This window comes from Myripristis murdjan, chromosome 18 (genome assembly GCF_902150065.1).
Source record: "Myripristis murdjan chromosome 18, fMyrMur1.1, whole genome shotgun sequence".
NCBI lineage: Eukaryota > Metazoa > Chordata > Actinopteri > Holocentriformes > Holocentridae > Myripristis > Myripristis murdjan.
This window is the reverse complement of record NC_043997.1, coordinates 288,192-308,557: the sequence shown is the minus strand read 5'-3', so window position 1 is coordinate 308,557 and position 20,366 is coordinate 288,192. Positions and strand designations below refer to the sequence as shown.

The window sequence follows — 20,366 nt, the reverse complement described above, 5'->3', positions numbered from 1 at the left end:
GAGGAGAAACCTTCCGAGCTCCCGCAGCTTCTTGCTGACGTAGTCGTACTTCATCTGACCGCCTTCCTCGCTCGACATCAGCCTGTTACCATATTTACAGATCAACCAATCAGATTTAACCTGCAGAGAGACAGGGAGACAGGAGGCGGTGAGACAGGTGGACAGACAGTTAATCAAAACAGGATGTAAATGACTGTCGGGCCGAGCAGGAGCTGCAGTTGTCCATAAAGTCAAAATGTGACAAAACTTTGTTGTAAATAAAGTTTTTGCTGCTAGAGACACTCTGGCCTACAGCTTGTTGATATTTTCCAGGTGTAACAAAACATGTTTGTTTGTTTGTTTGTTAGATTCATAGATGCAAAAAAAACAAAACAAAAAAAAAAACACACCTTGATCATTTCAGCAGCTTTTCACTGAAAATGAAAAATATATCAAAATTAATCATGTTTTTTCCCCCAGCTGTCGGTGGCGCCTTCACAGTAAAAGTCCTGTTTGGTCATGTGACTCTTCTGCCGCCTGCTTCATTCAGGAGGAACAGACTGTCATCATGGAGAGCTACGAGGAGGCCAACATCACCGTGGCTGCAGGTGAGGCCAGAGAAGAACGTCGGCAGAAAACTGTTATCCTGATTAAAGATTAAAGTGAGGAGCTGCATTCAGGACTCCAAACCATGCTGGTGTGGAACCACTGTCGTTTTTGTCAAGTGACATAAATGCATGATATATCAGGCCTGTGTGTGACAGACTTGGTGTTTTATTAGATGTGGTTCCAGCAGCCAATAAGCAGCAAGCATCAGAATCTCCCTCAGAGGGGGGCGGAGCTGCTGTGGATTATTAATCTGCTGTGCTGTGGCTGATATTCTGGGTCAGATTTAAAGGGTTAACAGACGCATCACCTGAAGCCAACAGGAGAAAAGCCTCTGAACAGAACCTGGCCCAAAGCAGGTTTTGTTTGCAGCATCTGTTACCATGGCGATGAAACCGGGTCAACAGAGAGCCGCCTTCATGACACGACACACTTTAGACCAGGGGTCACCAATCATGTGCCATGGAGGGCCGAGAGGCTGCAGGTTTTCATTCCAACCAAGACCTCCACCAGGTGACTTCACTGATCACCTCACCTTGTATCAGAAAGGAGGAGCTAATCAGTGAAATCACCTGGTGGAGGTCTTGGCTGGAATGAAAACCTGCAGCCTGTCGGCCTCCATGGCACATGATTGGTGACCCCTGCTTTAGACTCAACACACTTGACATGCATTTTGTTTGTTTGGCTCCATCTGGTGGTCACAGTCAACACAACACCTTCTACCTCTGGAATGCTCCTGTCTGACGTTCCTGCACGCACACACACACGCACACACACACACACACACACACACACACACACACACACACACACACACACAGAAACACGTCTGTGTGTGTAACTATGAATGTTGGTACTAAGCGTCAGATTTGAGCACAGTCACCTGTGTACACTTTCCTGCCATGTGTTAATCAATAAGCAATATCAATAAGCAATATTAATGTCTTTGTCTTGAGGGTGTGCCGTACTTCCAAAAAGACAAAGTTCATCCAAATCCAGGATGACTCTGAGATTAAATATTCTGTCTTCTCTTGTGTTACTGGACCTGCTGGCTGTGGCTGGAGATAATCAATAAATGATGAATATTGACGTCTCTCTGCTGAGGTCTTCACTGTTTCAGGCCTCAGCAGCGAGACGAAGCTTCGGCTGGGAACAGGCTGGGCTTCATGCTCACTGCTGCCACCATGAGGTCATCAGGTCACGACCCTGTGATGTCACAACATTACCTCACGTGCCCGAAAATAAAAATTATTTTATAGGGGTCAGGAGATCAGGAGGTCAGGGAGATCAGAGGTGTCAGGGGGTCAGGGGGTCAGGAGGTTAGGGGTCAGGAGGTCAGGAGGTCAGAGAGGTCAGGAGGTCAGGGGGTCAGGGAGGTCAGGGGTCATGGAGGTCGTGGAGGTCAGGAGGTCAGGGAGATCAGAGGGGTCAGGGGGTCAGGGGGTCAGGGGGTCAGGAGGTTAGGGGGTCAGGAGGTCAGGAGGTCAGAGAGGTCAGGAGGTCAGGAGGTCAGGGAGGTCAGAGGGTTCAGGGAGGTCAGGAGGTCAGGGAGGTCAGGAGGTCAGGGAGGTCAGAGGGCTCAGGGAGGTCAGGGGACAGGAGGTCAGGAGGTCAGGGGGTCAGGGAGGTCAGGGGGTCAGGGAGGTCAGGGGACAGGGGGCCAGGGAGGTCAGGGGGTCAGGAGGTCAGGAGGTCAGGAGGTCAGGGGGTCAGGGAGGTCAGGAGGTCAGGGGGTCAGGGAGGTCAGGGGACAGGGGGTCAGGGGTCAGGGGGTCAGGACCTGGTGGGACACGGCGTCCTGGTTCATGCGGTGCAGGACTTCGCTGCAGCTCTCCGACGCTCCGCTGGAAACCGGCAGGAGGCGTGATGCTGCCGCCTGGACCCTGCACCGCTTCCTGGGTCGATCCCCCACAGGGTCAGAGGTCACAGTCTGTCCTGATTCAGGGTCAGAGGTCAACGGACGCTTTGTCCCAGGGTCAGAAACCACTGTACAGTTCGCTGTGGGAGAATCTCGCAAGGGGTCAGAGGTCGTATCTCCTGCAGGGTCAGAGGTCATGTGTCCCACGGGTTCGGAGATCGTGTGTCCTGCGGGGTCAGAGGTCGTGTCTCTTGTGGGGTCAGAGGTCGTGTGTCCTGCGGGGTCAGAGATCGTGTCTCTTGTGGGGTCAGAGGTCGTGTCTCCCATGGGGTCGGAGGTCGTGTGTCCTGGAAGGTCAGAGGTCGTGTGTCCTGCGGGGTCAGAGGTCATGTGTCCTGTGGGGTCAGAGGTCGTGTGTCCTGCGGGGTCAGAGGTCATGTGTCCTGTGGGGTCAGAGGTCGTGTGTCCCGCAGGGTCAGAGGTCATCTTCCTGCGGCAGGAGGCCTGGTGCTTCCAGAGGTCGGCCCGCAGGAAGAAGCCGAGGCAGAGCGGGCAGGGCAGGTAGTTCCTGGCATCGACTTCCTCTGAGGGCTGACGACACGGGACGATCTCCCCCCGGCCCTGTCTGATCACCTGAGAGACAGACAGGCAGAGAGACAGACAGGTCACCTGAGAGACAGACAGGTCACCTAAGAGACAGGCAGGTCACCTGAGAAACAGACAGGTCACCTGAGAAAAAGACAGGCAGAGAGACAGACAGGTCACCTGAGAGACAGACAGGCAGAGAGACAGGCAGGTCACCTGAGAGACAGACAGGCAGAGAGACAGACAGGTCACCTAAGAGACAGACAGGCAGAGAGACAGGCAGGTCACCTGAGAAACAGACAGGCAGAGAGACAGACAGGTCACCTGAGAGACAGACAGGCAGAGAGACAGACAGGTCACCTGAGAGACAGACAGGCAGAGAGACAGGCAGGTCACCTGAGAGACAGACAGGCAGAGAGACAGGCAGGTCACCTGAGAAACAGACAGGCAGAGAGACAGACAGGTCACCTGAGAGACAGACAGGCAGGTCACCTGAGAGACAGACAGGTCACCTGAGAGGCAGAGAGACAGACGGGTCACCTGAGAGACAGACAGACAGAAAAGTCACCTGAGAGACAGACAGAGAGACAGACGGATCACCTGAGAGACAGACAGACAGAGAGACAGACGGGTCACCTGAGAAACAGACAGGCAGAGAGACAGATGGGTCACCTGAGAGACAGACAGGCAGAGAGACAGATGGGTCACCTGAGAGACAGACAGGCAGAGAGACAGATGGGTCACCTGAGAGACAGACAGGCAGAAAGGTCACCTGAGAGACAGACAGACAGAGAGACAGACGGGTCACCTGAGAGACAGACAGGCAGAGAGACAGGCATGTCACCTGAGAAACAGACAGGCAGAGAGACAGATGGGTCACCTGAGAGACAGACAGGCAGAGAGACAGATGGGTCACCTGAGAGACAGACAGGTCACGTGAGCGACAGACAGACAGAGAGAAAGACAGATCACCTGAGAGACAGACAGACAGAGAGACAGACGGGTCACCTGAGAGACAGACAGACAGAGAGACAGACGGGTCACCTGAGAGACAGACAGGCAGAGAGACAGACAGATCAGACAGACAGGTCACCTGAGAGACAGACAGGTCACCTGAGTGACAGACAGACAGAGAGACAGACGGGTCACCTGAGAGACAGACAGGCAGAGAGACAGACAGATCAGACAGACAGGTCACCTGAGAGACAGACAGGTCACCTGAGTGACAGACAGACAGAGAGACAGACGGGTCACCTGAGAGACAGACAGGCAGAGAGACAGACACGTCACCTAAGAGACAGACAGGCAGAGAGACAGACAGGTCACCTGAGAGACAGACAGGCAGAGAGACAGACAGATCAGACAGACAGGTCACCTGAGCGACAGACAGGTCACCTGAGCGACAGACAGACAGAGAGACAGACAGGTCACCTGAGAGACAGACAGGTCACCTGAGCGACAGACAGACAGAGAAACAGACAGGTCACCTGAGAGACAGACAGGTAGAGAGACAGACAGGTCACCTGAGAGACAGACAGGTAGAGAGATAGCCAGAAAGACCTCAGTGCTGTGCAGTGCAGCTGTTAAATAGACAGACAGACAGGTCAGACAGACAGGCAGGCCAGAAAGAGACAGATAGGCAGATCAGACAGACAGACAGACAGACAGACAGACAGGCAGGTCACCTGACAGACAGACAGGTAGAGACACAGGCAGGTCAGACAGACAGACAGGTAGTCAGACCTCGATGTTGTGCAGGTAGTTTCCCCTGCAGCGCAGCTGCTCCAGCAGCAGGTGGCGCTGTTTGGATCCTGTGGGCAGAGAGCTGGCCTGGGCCACTTCCTGCTGGTCCCTGTGCTTCTGGAGCAGGTGGCGAGCCATCTTCACCTGACAGACAGACAGACAGGTAGGTAGTGAGGCAGACAGACAGACAGGCAGACAGACATCTTCACCTGACAGACAGAAAGACAGACAAGTAGGTAGTGAGGCAGGCAGACAGACAGACAGGCAGACAGACAGACAGCTTCACCTGACAGACAGACAGACAGACAGGCAGGCAGACAGACAGACATCTTCACCTGACAGACAGACAGACAGACAGACAGGCAGACAGAAAGGCAGACAGACAGACAGTCAGAGAGTCAGACAGACAGTCAGACATACAGACAGACAGCCAGACAGAGAGACAGACAGACAGAGAGACAGAGACAGACAGTCAGACAGACAGACAGTCAGTCAGAGTCAGACAGACAGTCAGACCGACAGACAGGTAGTGAAACAGTCAGGCAGACAGTCAGACAAACAGACAGGCAGTCAGACAGACAGTCAGTCAGAGTCAGACAGACAGTCAGACAGACAGACAGTCAGACAGACAGACAGTCAGTCAGAGTCAGACAGACAGTCAGACCGACAGACAGGTAGTCAGACAAACAGACAGACAGTCAGGCAGTCAGACAGACACACAGTCAGACAGACAGACAGACAGTCAGACAGACAGACACAGTCAGACAGACAGACAGTCAGACAGACAGACAGACAGACAGACAGTCAGGCAGTCAGTCAGACAGACACACAGTCAGACAAACAGACAGTCAGACAGACAGACAGACAGACAGACAGACAGTCAGACAGACAGACAGACAGACAGACAGTCAGGCAGTCAGACAGACACACAGTCAGACAAACAGACAGTCAGACAGACAGACAGACAGACAGACAGTCAGACAGACAGTCAGGCAGTCAGACAGACAGACAGTCAGACAGACAGTCAGACAGACAGACAGACAGTCAGGCAGTCAGACAGACAGACAGTCAGACAGACAGACAGTCAGACAGACAGTCAGACAGACAGACAGACAGTCAGACAGACAGGCAGTCAGACAGACAGGTTCACCTGCGGCCTCCGGCAGAAAACACAGTAATGTCTCTTGTCCCATCGCCGCCGCCCACCGCCCCAGCACCGCTTCACCGTCACGCCCTCCCTCCTCTCTCTCTCGTCTTCCTCTTCCTCGGACCGCCTCCCTCTCTGGCCCCGCCTCTTGTCCCTCTGGCCCCGCCTCTTCTCCCCCTGACCCCGCCTCTTCTGCCTCTGGCCCCGCCTCCCTCTGCTGGCCGCTCGGCGAACGCGCCGCACGGCGGGCTTTGTTAAGCCTTCGTTAGGAGGGGGCGGGGCTACGGGACAGGAGGAGGAGACAGTGGTCTGGGTCTCCATGGTAACAGCAGTCTCCACGGTAACAGGGAGCCTGATCAGAAATCAATCAATGATCAATAAGTTAGCAAAACAAAAATAGTCAAACATTCAGAAAGTGGTGAGAAAATTAGCAACAAACACAGAATCAGCCAAAGAGTTCCAGAAAATTAACAGAAAACAGTGTCTGTCATTATTAGGCAATTTATTCAATTAACCCTAACCCCTCTGGAACCACAGCCTTATGGGGGGGGGGGGGGGGGGCATGGTGCTCCTGCCCGGGACTCCCAGTAGGTCTGACACCAGTGGGGGTGGGGCCCCGGCAGGAGGTCAGGGCAGGTGGGGGCGGGGCCCCGGCGGCAGGTTGGGGCGGGGCATCGGTGGCAGGTGGGGCCCCGGCAGACTGGACGTATGGTGAAAAAGTGGCTTCTGGAACGTGGAGTGTCGCCTCTCGGCTGCAGGAGGCAGAGCGTCAGGCTCACGTCTGCACAGCTCTGGGTCTGGAACCAAACTCCTAAACAGACTCTCTCCTCTCAGGAGCCGCCCGGGGTGAGAGGAGGGTGAGAGGAGGGTGAGAGGCGGGTGAGATGAGGGGTGAGATGAGGGTGAGAGGAGGGGTGAGAGGAGGGTGAGAGGAGGGTGAGAGGAGGGGTGAGATGAGGGTGAGAGGAGGGGTGAGATGAGGGGTGAGAGGAGGGTGAGATGAGGGTGAGAGGAGGGTGAGATGAGGGTGAGAGGAGGGGTGAGAGGAGGGGTGAGAAGAGGGTGAGATGAGGGTGAGAGGAGGGGTGAGAAGAGGGTGAGATGAGGGTGAGAGGAGGGGTGAGAAGAGGGTGAGATGAGGGTGAGAGGATGGTGAGATGAGGGTGAGAGGAGGGTGAGAGGAGGGTGAGAGGAGGGGTGAGAGGAGGGGTGAGAAGAGGGTGAGAGGAGGGGTGAGAGGAGGGGTGAGAGGAGGGGTGAGAGGAGGGGTGAGAGGAGGGTGAGATGAGGGGTGAGAGGTTCACAGAGCTGCCTCCACCTGGTGGGAGGGACTTTGTGGACCTGAGGCCCCACCTGGAGACTCCATCATCCTCCAAATGCCACCATCATCAGCCGCCTCTGAGCGCACCTGCTCACCTGCTCACCTGCTCACCTGGTCACCTGCTCACCTGCTCGCCTGCTCGCCTGCTCGCCTGCTCACCTGGTCAGGAGTCTCAGCCCCACAGGGTTCAAAAACAAACTAAGCCACTGACCCAAAGCAGAGCAGCAGGAACCCTCCGGTGGGAAGCGAGCTGTGCTCCTCCTGAGAAAAGCAGCACATTCCAGACTGTGGATCCTTTCCAGGTTTAAACCTGATGAGGCACCGGAGTTTGTTGCATAATTATCAGTTTTTTTACTCAGGCATCTAAGGCTGCTTTCAGACCTGTGGCCCGTTTGCTTTGTTCCGATTCAGGGGCTAAATCGATCCAGTTGTTTCGTTTTTCGTTTGGGGCGTTTGTGTTCACAGGGAAACGTCTGTAGGTTCAAAGCTGTAAACAAATGCCATGCGCAAACCAGGTGTTCTCTCATTGGTCAGAAATTACCCCGAAAGAAGAAGTTTCCTCTTCCGTTCTTACCCCGAAAAAACAAAGACCATGGAGCATCTTCAGCGTGTGTGGCTGGTTTGTTTCTCTGTGTTTCTGTGGTTAATGTGCCCAGTGGCGGTTCTGCCCATGTTGCTGCCCTAGGCCAAATTACTGCCTTGCGCCCTTTCGTGTTACTACTCCTGCCTGCTTTTTATATGGACAAAATCTTGTTTGAATAAAAAGCCACCGGCCACGGCACCGGTCGGCATCAGGCGGGCCGGTACCGCGCCCACCTGGTCAGGTCTGCCGGATCTGACAGGTGAGCGGCGCTGATGTTTTTTTTTTTTTTTTTTTTGCTCTTGTGCCGCCCCCCACATGACATGAAAAAATGCCCGCTTCGCCCATGCCTAAAACCGCTACTGAATGTACCGGTGTTCTGTAACGGAGGAAAACATCCCGTTTTACCGGGAATCCAGACTGCGCAGGGAAAATAATATCATACTGCATCTACTGAGAAGAAGACGTGCCGCGACAAGGAATCGCCGACGAAGATGGGCTCTGACGCTGAACCACAGTTATGAGTGAGTTGTGTCGGTTGCTGTGTCGATTCTGTTCTCACTGCAGAGGAACCGCTCCAGGGCTCGAATGGAAGCGAGCCGAGACCACCTCTTCTAGGCGATCTCGGCTCGCTTGTTTTGTCCCACATCCGAGAGCGATCGCTGTGTTCACATGTGTCCAAACCAACCGATCTTTAGGGGGAAACGCTCCCTGTTTCGGAACAGCTGCTCCAGACGGGACAGGTCTGAAAGCACCCTGAGAGTGCAATCAGTGTTTTAGTTGAAAAGTGAGAATCATGATCTCAGTTCTTACAGAGAAAACAGGAATTCACATTTTAGCGCATTGAGTGAATCCTGCAGCTCCAGTATCAACACGCCCAAGTTAACAGCGGCCCTGCGGGTCCCGGTCCCCACCCCCCCCGGCCCCTCTGCGGGTCCCGGTCCCCGCCCCCCCCTGGTCCCCGGCCCCCCGGCCCCTCTGCGGGTCCCGCCCCCCCTGCAGGTCCCGGCCCCCCCGGCCCCCCGCCCCCCCTGCAGGTCCCGCCCCCCCTGCAGGTCCCGGCCCCCCTGGGCCCCCGCCCCCCCAGCGGGTCCTGGCCCCCCTGCAGGTCCCGGCCCCCCCCGGGCCCCCGCCCCCCCTGCAGGTCCCGGCCCCCCGGCCCCCCTGCGGGTCCCGCCCCCCCCGGGCCCCCGCCCCCCCTGCAGGTCCCCGCCCCCCCGGCGGGTCCCGCCCCCCTGCAGGTGCCGTGTCTGCGGAAAACACCTCAGATAGTTTTTCACACGGAGTTTGGTGCCACGCGCTCTGCCTGCAGCTCAGCCGGACAGGAGCCGCCCTGGTCTCCTCTGTGTGTGTGTGTGTGTGTGTGTGTGTATGTGTGTGTGTGTGTGTGTGTGTGTGTGTGTGTGTGTGTGTGTGTGTGTGTGTGTGTGTGACAGTGAACCTGCTGAGACTCCGGCCTGTCCGATAATGGATGCACTCCTGTCCCCGCTAGCGCAGCGGCTAGCGGGGCGGAAGCTAACAGGAAGCTCGCGGGGAAGCGTCGTGGAACATCCGCGCGCAGCTTCCGCCGAAACTAAACCGACCAGAACCGCAACTCACCCGCAGCGTTCACGCACACCCCGCAGGGTCCGGGACTTTATAAACCCTGTTATAACACTCACCCCGCAAACCGGAACTGGAGCCTCTGCTGCTTCTTCTTCTGCTGCTGCTCCTTCTTCTTCTTCTCTGGTTACTGGAGGACCGCAGACAGTCCTGCAGGGCCGTGTCGCCGCCTGCTGGGTGGGATGGCTGTGACAAAAACAACAACAACAACAACAACAACAACAACAACAACAATAATAATAATAATCATCGTATTATTATAATAACATTATTATTAGTAGTAGTATTGTTGTTGTTGTTGTTGTTGTTGTTGTTTGACAAAACAAACTCATCAACAGTTAGAAGAAAAATGCAAATGAGGCAGAGTTTGCCTAAACGGCTAATTTTCATCATGGTAGGCATCCCAAAAATAAAAAATATAAATATAAATAAATAAATAATCAAACATTATACTGATTGATTAATTGATTGACTTATTGATTGGTTTGGCAGCAGCACAAGACATCTTCATGTGATTAACACTGTCAGAGGCAGAGGACATTAAACACAGCAGCAGCTTACCTGGGACGTCATCTGCTAAACTGAACACCTGGATATTTACAAAAACTAGTTTATAATGTAATAACTGACCAGAAATCTGTGCTGCTGCACAGCCTCAACCACCGAGCCATGAGGAAACTCAGGAGGCTTTTTCCTCAAGTCAGTGATCATTTCTTTGGTTTTGAAAGCATTTATGTTCAGAGACGAGCAGTCAGCAGTCAGTAAAACCCTCCTCCACAGTCGTCTGCAGACTAAACGCTGTGTCTGCCTTCATGCCGACTCAGAAACTCTCTGGTGTGTAAAATAAATAAAAGTGGTGGGAGGACCTTCTTCAGCTTCTGTGCTGATGCTGTTTGAGCTTTAAGATAAAAACACTTTGAAATACTCAATAACACTTTTAGTGAATCATTATAAGGTGCAACTGACATTGACAATGTGTTGAAAATTGCACGTTTTCAGGTTGTAAAGTTCAATAAACTGATCAGACATTAAAAAGTTGCAGCTGTCAAATTTAAAAATGTGTAAGTACTTTGTTGAATATGGAAAAACAGTTTGGGCCCTTGGACTAAAGTTGAAGTATATGTTTGCAATGCTAAATATAAATAAATACAAATATAGTAATAATGAGAGTTTATATACTACATTGGATTATTTGAATGTGCAGTTAGTATGAATTGCGTTACAGTTTTTCAACTGATTGTTTTTCTTCAAGTCATTTCATGGCCTTTGGATATGATCATCAGATTATGAACTTGATGAGACACCAAGAAAATCTGCATTTATATCAACATTTTGTCAGATGTTACTAATTATTTTAAATATCCACTGAAACTCTAAAAGCATCCAGATAACATTAATTTACTCCATAGAAACTGATTATTAACTTTATATGAGAGAACACTGGTAAACACTGGCTGCAACCTAACAGGAGCAAAATCAATGTTCATGTGTCTCCTTTCAAACTGAAATTAACTGATTTTTAATCTCTGTAACATAAACATTACACATAATGTGTTAAACATTTATCAATGATTTATTTTGTATTTAAATATGATTAACTAGCATAACAAGTGACCAAGAAATGATTAAGACAACAAATAAGATACTTGGATCAATATAATTTATTGATTTCTGAATACATGATTAATGTTTAAGAAAAACACGCTGTGGCTTGTACTTTGCTTTTGAGTAATGATGAGTAATTATTTACTCATCAGTAAATAATTTGACCAAATCACAGCCAATAAGCATCAAGCAGTAATTATTACACCATTTATTAAAGCTGTGTAACCCAGGTTTGATATTCATGAGACTTTTTGAGTTTTAAAAGCTTTTCATGACACATTTGTCCAATTTTTCTCTTCCGAGACACAGAAAACCAGAGTGACAGAGCGTTTCCCAGAGCATTATGATTCCAGAAAGAAGACAGAAATATGAGAATCTGTTAAGGCACTAAAGGTTTCAAACAGCTGCTGCTGAGGCTGTGAGCAGGAAGCTGAGCTCCATCCTGGATGTCCTCCTCTCCAGCAGGGGGCAGCACTGAAAACACAGCAGAGCAACTCCCAGCTGCCTTTTCCCTCAGCAGGATGAAGCTTCAGGATTCCTGCCTCAGTTTGTGGGAACCAGAATCCGTCCTGATGGAAAGACCAGAGAGACGCTCGTTACTGTGATGGACAAACTGGTTTAAACTGGTCTGAACCAGAATCCGTCCTGATGTAAAGACCAGAGGAGAGACGCTCGTTACTGTGATGGACAAACTGGTTTAAACTGGTTTAAACTGGTCTCAACCAGAATCCGTCCTGATGTAAAGACCAGAGGAGAGACGCTCGTTACTGTGATGGACAAACTGGTTTAAACTGGTTTAAACTGGTCTGAACCAGAATCCGTCCTGATGTAAAGACCAGAGGAGAGACGCTCGTTACTGTGATGGACAAACTGGTTTAAACTGGTTTAAACTGGTCTCAACCAGAATCCGTCCTGATGTAAAGACCAGAGGAGAGACGCTCGTTACTGTGATGGACAAACTGGTTTAAACTGCTTTAAACTGGTCTCAACCAGAATCCGTCCTGATGTAAAGACCAGAGGAGATACGCTCGTTACTGTGATGGACAAACTGGTTTAAACTGGTTTGACCTCGTCTAAACTGCTCTAAAATGGCCTGGAAGAGAACGGTCCATCCTGGTCTAAACTGGTCATAACTGGTCCAAACTGGCCTGAGGTGGTCTAGACCTGTACAAACTGACCAGGACTGGTGAACAAAGGTATAAGCTGGTCCAGTGGCCTAAACAACACAAATTAAACTGGTCTGAACTGGTCTGAACTGGTCCGGTGGACTGACCTTGCATCTTCCTCTTGTAGTAGATAAATCCAGCCAGAGATAAGATCAGACCCAGAATCAGACCTGAAGCTCCGATGGCGATCTTGTTTCTCTCAGACTCAGGAAGAGACGGATCTGACAGCAGACAGACAGACAGGTCAGACAGATAGACAGACAGGTCAGACAGACAGACAGAAAGACAGGTCAGACAGACAGGTCAGACAGACAGACAGGTCAGACAGACAGGTCAGACTGAGAGACAGGTCAGACTGAGAGAGACAGGTCAGACAGAGACAGATCAGACAGAGAGACAGGTCAGACAACTAAGACAGACAGACAGACAGGTCAGACAGACAGATAGACAGGTAACTCAGACAGAAAGACAGGTTAGAGAGAGAGACAGATAGAAAGGTAAGACAGGTCAGAAAGAGAGACAGGTCAGACAGACAGGCAGGTTAGACAGACATGTCAGACAGAAACAGGTCAGACAAAGAGACAGACAGATAAGACAGACACAGACAGGTCAGACAGAGAGAGAGATAGACAGGTCAGACAGACAGACAGGTAATTACCCCAGTCTCTGATCACAGGCTCGCTCAGGCTGATGTGCTCCACCATGCAGGAGATCTTCTCTCCAGACCTGCTCACACACACACGCACGCACGCACGCACGCACGCACGCACGCACGCACGCACGCACGCACGCACACAGACACACACACACACACACACACACACACACACACGTGATCCGGATGGCAACATACTTCCACGGAAACTCCTTTTTCAGACCAAGGACACACCAGTGACTTGAATCTCCAAATTCACAAAGAGGTAAGGGGTCCTTTTGAAAACCCAATTATTGTTGCTGTGTGTTGTCTAAAGGTCTGAAACCGGAGACCCAAAGAAGCTGACGCCATCCCAATTTCATGTAAGTTTGCTGTATGATTGTGAATGGGGTTATTGTAAAGATTTCTCTGTGTATGTTTAGGAAAGCTTCTGGGGATTTGGCTTGGCTGGGAGGTGGCTTGCTTCTTGGTAGCCTCAGAATCAGACCCAGTCTTTCAAATAGGTTTAACATTTAGGTAACAGAGGTAATGAAAATAAGTAAAATAGAAAAGATCAGGGGTCCGTTTCCCAAAGCAGGTTTAGTGAAAACTCTGAGTCTGTCACCCTGAAATGAGGGAAACTCTGAGTTTTCCGTTTCACAAAGGGAGGTAACTCAAAGCAGAGAAAGAGGGGTAACTCTAGCCTGTTTCACAAAGGGAGGTAAGTCAAAGCAGAGACAGAGGGGTAACTCCAGCCTGTTTCCCAGAGGGAGGTAACTGAAGCTCTCGGTCAGTTACCGCAGTAACAGACTCCATCAAACTAACCTGGTCTGGACCAGGTTTTTCTCATGAAACCTCGAGTTTCTCTCTGTGTCCGCCCTCTTTCAGCCACACACCGTATTTAACTTCCTCATTCATTCAGTCAGCAGGCCAGTTTTGGCGTGGCATATTACATCTGCCGTCTGTTATTTTAAAATAATAATAATAATAATAATAAAAAAACAGTCAGCAGGCCTTTATTAGTCCATTAGTAGTTAGCTGGTGACTTTTTTTTTCACGAACATGGCATGTCCTTTCGGCAGCGATCCCGTGGATGAAGGTGCAGTGTTACTGCGCAGAGAATTAAATATTCGTCGGGAGATGGTTATAAGACCGCTCATAGATGTTTTACCTGTTTGAACAATGTTTTTATATTTCATCTTAAGCTGCTGCCAAGTGCGCTTCTCCCCCGCGGGATTGCACCTAAATGAAATAAATTAATAGGCTACCATTCAAGCAGTTTTCCCCTGTAATATTATTGTGATTGCAACGGACTACATGTAAACTTACGCACTGACCCGAGCAGCAGTGTTCTCCCACGCCGTCTCCCTCTGCTTTGCCGCTGCAGCGGTGTTGCACTTTAAAAAAAAAAAAAAAAAAAAAAAAAAAAAACATGTTCAAACTCGCTGTATGAATGCATTAAGATTTCCAATTCAGCTGGGGAGAAAAACACAGCCCGACGCTTCCCCGTTGCCATGGTGACTCGTCAAATCGGGGCTCCATTGACGCTGTCTTTTTACAGCTGTGGTGCACGCGCTTAACTCCAGGTGAAACTACTCCGAGTTGATCAAACTAACTCAGATCAGCTGTTCTAGAACCGAAAACTCAGAGTTTCCTCTCTCAGAGTAGATCAGCTCAGAGTTCAGGGTAAGACTCGGAGTTTGCTGAACCTGCTTTGTGAAATGGAGCCCAGGTTGAAGTCCTGTGATTCTGTTTAAGAAAAAATTAAGGATAGAAGAGATCAGGTTAAAGTCTTGTGATTCTATTAAGACACTGAGGATAGAAGAGATCAAGTTAAAGTCCTGTGATTTTATCAGAATAGGAAAGATCAGGTTCAAGTCCTGTGATTCTATCAGAATAGGAAAGATCAGGTTCAAGTCCTGTGATTCTATCAGAATAGGAAAGATCAGGTTCAAGTCCTGTGATCCAGTTCGACTACCAATCCAGTTGCCTCAGTGTTGAACCTGTAAGGAAGAGTGAGAAAGATTAGCTTTCCCAAATACTTAGGAGTTATTTCAGTTTTTGTTGTGTGTTATTGTTTTGTGTAGATGTAAGTTTTATAGAAAGACATTGGGAAGTTATTCTAGTAGAAGGCCAGAAAGAGAGCTGAGCGGTCCTGTTAAGTATATGTATGATAATTTTGGTGCTTATATCATTAAATTTGTTGCAACATGGGTTAAAGTAACTGCAGATGATTGTCTTCTCAAATTTCCCCGAAATGGGGAAAACTTTTGACCGAACCCGACTTGAAAATTTAAGAGAGAGATTGAATTCTCGCAGAGATAGCAACAAACATTTTTCCTCCCTCAGACTTTGGAGGGATGAATGTAGGCGCCGAAATGCAGAATCTGAAATAGTTTCACTTACAGATCAAAATAGAAAGTTAATAGCTAATTTGGAAGAAAGAAAAGACACAGCACAGATAGAAAATAAACCGAACAGCCAGTTAGATGAGTCCTCTAAGATCACCAAAAAAAAAAAATCAAATCCAAAACCTGTGAAAGAGATAAAAGAATCCGGTGATGATGACAGCATTGATGATGCTTGGATTTTTGAGTACCCGAGATCTTCATCATCTCTCTAGTCAGAGAGATGATGAAGAAGGGTGGGTTAGGAACAGAGGCAAGAAATAAAAGAAAGCAAACCCAACAAAACTGGCTCCACTGATTTCAATGAGGGAAAGTGTTGTCTATAAACCATGGAGTCGGAGAGAACTAAAGGAAATAGTAGGAGAAGAATGGGAATCAGTATGTACCATATACAAGCCCATATGCCTGACACGATGCAACTGCTAAAACTGACTTTAACATCTGATTTGAAAGACAAAGTGTTTGATGTTTGTAAAATTCCCTCAATCCCACTGAATTTGCAAGAATCACAACAGAGCAAGCGCATGCCGTCTACATTGTCATAGCATTTGCAGGTCAAAATGAGGTATTACAGCAGATTAATTTTAGTCCTCTCACCAAAATTAGACAAGGAAAAGATGAGAATCCTCGGGAGCTTTATGAAAAGATGATGACTATAGCAAAAGAAAATTGTGGCCTGTCACAAAATCAGATTGTTGAACATCCTCCTGGTTATGTGCAAAATGTGTTTGTGAACAGTCTTCAGCCAAAGATTCAAGTAAAAGTACAATTGACTGTTGGATGGACAGGAAAACCTATGAATGAGGTAGTAGAGATAGCCCAATATCATTGGGATAACACAGAGCAAAGAGAATGTAAAATGCTAATGCTTGCCCAAGTGTCTCACTACACAGGTGGAGCAACCAGAGGAGGACGCAGTGGCAGAGGAACCTACAAAAGAGGGAGATAGAGCCAAAAACATGGGCCAAGAGATCATCAACATCATGATCAAAGTCACAACTCACCCTTTTCAAACAATGAACATGAGAACTGCTTTTATTGTGGAGAGCCGAATCATTGGATGAATAACTGCCCATATAGAGCCTCCCAGAACCTCGTCCTGCCTACGGCATTGAGAAACCCGATGGAGCACCAACAAACCCCACAGCACAGTCAATAGAGCTGTCAGGACATTGACCAAAACTGAAACAGCAGAAATTGTGACCCAAGCTCCACTAATTACATTGGCAGAAACCTCATTTGATGTAAGATATATAAATGGAAAATCTGTATCCTTTTAGGTAAGAGACAGGAGCTTCTCTCTCAACTTTAAAACCAGGCAGAATTCACAAATTTGAAAACATCTGAAGAAACCATAAGGGCTGTGGGGGTTGGAGGGATTCCTATAGATCTAGCTATAACTAACCCTGCTACACTACTGTCTACAGAAGATGATGGTGACCCCATAACTATATGGATGCCATCTCATGTTCATCTAAACTTTATCCTGAACTTTCAGAAACTCCCGTCTCTAACCCTGACCTCATTTTCTATGCTAATGACTCTGCTCATAGAGAAAATGAAGTACCGTACGCAGAGTATACAATCTGTGATAATTTCTCAATTATTGAAAGTGCTGCCCTGCCGCCCTCAAGCTCCGCCCATGTAGCTGAGTCACACATATTGATCAGAGCCTGCCACCAAGCAAAAGGTAAAACCGTTACCATTTTCACAGACTTCAGGTATGCTTTTTGATGTTTACATGACTTTGGAATACTGTGGGCAAACCAAGGATTCATTACCTCCTCTGGGACACCCGTTAAACATGAAAATTTGATCGGGGAATTATTAGATGCATGCCAGTTACCTTCATCTATTGCTGTTGTAAAATGTGATTCCCACACTAAATCCAATGACCCTGTTTCACAAGGCAATGCAATGGCTGATCATGCAGCCACAGCAGCTGAAAAATTTGGCATTCCTGTTCATGTAAAGCTGTTTTTCCATACCCGCTAATGACTTTGCTTCTCCAAATGATGTGGCTCTATTACAAGAAGCTGCTGATGTGAAGGAGCAGGAGTCATGTCTTTCTCATGGTTGTAAATATGTAAATAATGTTTGGGTCCACAACGACGGCTGTGTTGTGGCACCCAAGTCCTTGTACCCGTGGCTAGCACGCATGTCACATGGCTTGTTGCATGTGAGCAAAGGGGGGATGTGTCAAACAGTGTTCGTATGCTCTGGGATTTATATCCTATGCCAAATATACTGTGAACAATGCCTAGCAGCACAACAGCTCAACCCTGGGAAACCAGTACAGACCACAATGTCGACACATCCTCCCTCTCGGGGACCTTTTGAAGCTTTTGAAGAAAATGTGATATGACAATATTCTTTTATGTGTTGATATTAGGGTTGGGAATCTCTGGCATGAGGCCGATTCGATACATATCTAGATACACGGGTTACGATTCGATTCAAATACGATATATTTTTTATACAGAACAATTCGAAACGATTCGATACGGTGTAAAAACAATACGATAGTTAACATTTGTTGATGTAGACTGGGCATCACCAAATGGTGGACCGCAGTCTGGGCATGGAACCAGTGGCGGTTCTGTCCGGACCCGTGACAACAACAAAGCACTTTTTACTTCGGATCTTTTGTAGCACAGAGGAAATATGCTTCTCAAACACTCGTTATGTAGTGTTAATGTATGTTTATGAGTTCTAGAACATAATAAATTATCTTGAAGGAGTAGATGTTTACCAGTAAGTTTGACTCCAATAATTTAACAATATGTTAAATTATTTGTTTTAAAAATGTAAATTACTTATCAAACAGACCTAACAATTCAGCTACCAATGAATGAGCAGGAGTATGCCTGTGATAACATAGATTGAATATGAAAAATAAGCCAAAGTGATACCTCTTCTCTGAATAGACAAGCTAAGACAGTGTGCTGCTGTTAGCCAGTGAAAATAGAGCGGAGTGGCAACTCTTCGCTTTGTTACACAATCTATGTCAGTGCGCTGCTGTAGCCTGGAAAGTTTCTTTCCCTTTTGGACTCGTATGGTGCCGGTGCAGTTGTTGTATTTTTTTTCTTGGTGGTGCAGGTGCAGGTGAAACGACTGGAGGGGTTGTGCCACCCAGATTTGACCTCACAGGGCGCCAACCAGCTCCGCGCTGCACCCTCGCGTCCCGCGATCACATACACATGAATGGCTGCGGCGGCCGAGGTCTGCGCTGAGCACGCGCTTTGTGAAAGCCCCTTAACGTTACGGAGCATGTGTGAAAGTCCTTTCGTGAGCTCTCGCGTTGTTTAGAGATGAAGGGCCCTATCTTGTGCCACCTGCTATCCGCTGCCACTACCTGCTACCCGCAAATTGCGGATTTAGGAACTTCCGCTATCCCTAAACGGTATCTTGCGCCACCCGCTACCCGCTATCCTTATGCCGACTCCGTCATTTGCGCCTGGAGGTGTGTCCGTGGGCGTGTTTCATGCGCTATCCCTAAAATTGCTATCTTGCGCACACACTTTAGGGAAAGCGGATAGCGGGCGGTCCGGACCACCCGCTATCCCTAAAAGTTTGGGCTGTTACGAGAGCTCACCCAGGCGGCTTCAACGCGCCCCGACGGAGCCTCGCCACGCACACGGTCGGACTGATACCGGGACGCCGCCGGAATGGACTGAGTATATTACTCATATAGACTGTTTAGAGGAAAGACTGTTTTAATTGGACACTTACGCCAGCACGTTTTATTGTTTTATCATAAGCCAGCAGCTGTGCTATATTTTTATTTTTAATATTTTATTTGCCCAATCTACCTTGTCAATAAATTAGTTTACACATAGTTCCACCTCTGCCTCTTGTGTGTGTGTGGTGTGACCCGGGGATTTTATTCAATCAGTACAACCTTGTGACACGTCCACTTGGACACATGTGGCTCCACCTCCCGAATTAACTCGCCTATAATATAATATATAATATGTATATATAAGCCAACTTGCTTTAGCCTCAGTAAAACCCCTGAGAAAATCTACCCCCCTCTCTCCATCGCGGGTTTAGGATTTAGGATTTAGGATAGCGCATCCTGCCCTTAAAGGCAATGGCACCTGGCACACTGATTGGTTTAACTGGCGTAACGCCCAAAACACGCCTATGCATAATATAGCGGGTAGCGCAGGTGTTTTGCGGATAGCGGGAGGTGCACAAGATAGCAACTTTTACGGGGGAACGCCTTATCCTAAATCCTAAATCTGCAAATAACGGGTTTAGGGAGTCTGGCACAAGATAGGGCCCCATAACTGTAAAGCCTCAGGCAACCGACTCCCAGTCTCGCGATATCCGATCCACAACTCTACAGTCGATTCATCTAAGGATTCATGGCTGATTCGTATCGATTGAGGAGTCTGTTACCGACACAGCCATATCTCTTGCCTGTAAAATCGGTTATCCAGTCATATCGGTTAATCGTTCCCAACCCTAGTTGATATGTTTTCAAACTGGCACGAAGCCTGAGCTTGCAAGAAGGATAACTCTGTATCAGTAGTAAAATGCCTGCTGAAAGACATTGTCTCAAGATTTGGCATTCCACAGAGCATCAATTCAGACAGAGGTAGTCATTTCACTGGACAAATTATGACTAAAATCTGTAAATCATTTGGGATTAAACAATGACTACATCGTCCATACCACCCACAGTCTCCAGGGCTAGTTGAAAGACAAAACGGTACCCTGAAAACAAACTAGCCAAACTGTGTGCTGAAACATGACTAAAATGGACAGTGTTGTTGCCACTAGCCTTAAAGTCAATGAGGCCCACACCCATCAAGAAACACAAACTCACACCTCATGAGATTATCACAGGTAGCCCAATGGTTGTGCCAAGCACAACTATGCAGAAGAAGATGGATCTCCATGTTATGGATGAGTCGATGAGATCATTTTGCTGTGCTCTAACTTCTGCTGTTTAGTCAATATACAGACAAAAGAAAAGCTGACCAGTCTCCTTCTAGTGACAAACAGTGCCACAGCATCCAACCAGGGGGCTGGGTCTGTGTCCGAGAGTTCCGGTGGAAGAACGCCTTGAAAACCCGGTGGTCCAAGCCTCAGCACGTCCTGCTTACCACCAACACAGCATGTTG

General features: G+C 48.6%; 2 protein-coding genes across 3 annotated transcripts in view; both read right to left on the bottom strand.

Moving 5' to 3' along the window:
• LOC115376631 (uncharacterized) overlaps positions 1 to 9,601 on the bottom strand; it is a 38,627-nt gene extending 29,026 nt beyond the window's left edge. Inside the window, exons 1-5 of one of the 2 annotated variants that reach the window (XM_030076345.1) lie at positions 9,481 to 9,601; positions 5,922 to 6,270; positions 4,772 to 4,915; positions 2,366 to 3,076; positions 11 to 120 (exon numbers count right to left, since the gene is read on the bottom strand). In XM_030076345.1, coding sequence (XP_029932205.1) covers positions 11 to 120; positions 2,366 to 3,076; positions 4,772 to 4,915; positions 5,922 to 6,239 — 1,283 coding nt within the window. In that variant the 5' untranslated portion in view covers positions 6,240 to 6,270; positions 9,481 to 9,601. Of the gene's footprint in view, positions 1 to 10; positions 121 to 2,365; positions 3,077 to 4,771; positions 4,916 to 5,921; positions 6,441 to 9,480 lie in introns of those variants that run through there. The other variant, XM_030076346.1, reaches the window with a different exon arrangement.
• Positions 9,602 to 11,329: 1,728 nt separating this feature from the next.
• The window catches only part of LOC115376695 (H-2 class II histocompatibility antigen, E-S beta chain-like), a 34,911-nt gene continuing 25,874 nt past the window's right edge, over positions 11,330 to 20,366 (bottom strand). Inside the window, exons 4-6 of the mRNA XM_030076453.1 lie at positions 12,851 to 12,918; positions 12,300 to 12,413; positions 11,330 to 11,595 (exon numbers count right to left, since the gene is read on the bottom strand). Coding sequence (XP_029932313.1) covers positions 11,570 to 11,595; positions 12,300 to 12,413; positions 12,851 to 12,918 — 208 coding nt within the window. The 3' untranslated portion in view covers positions 11,330 to 11,569. The remainder of the gene's footprint in view (positions 11,596 to 12,299; positions 12,414 to 12,850; positions 12,919 to 20,366) is intronic.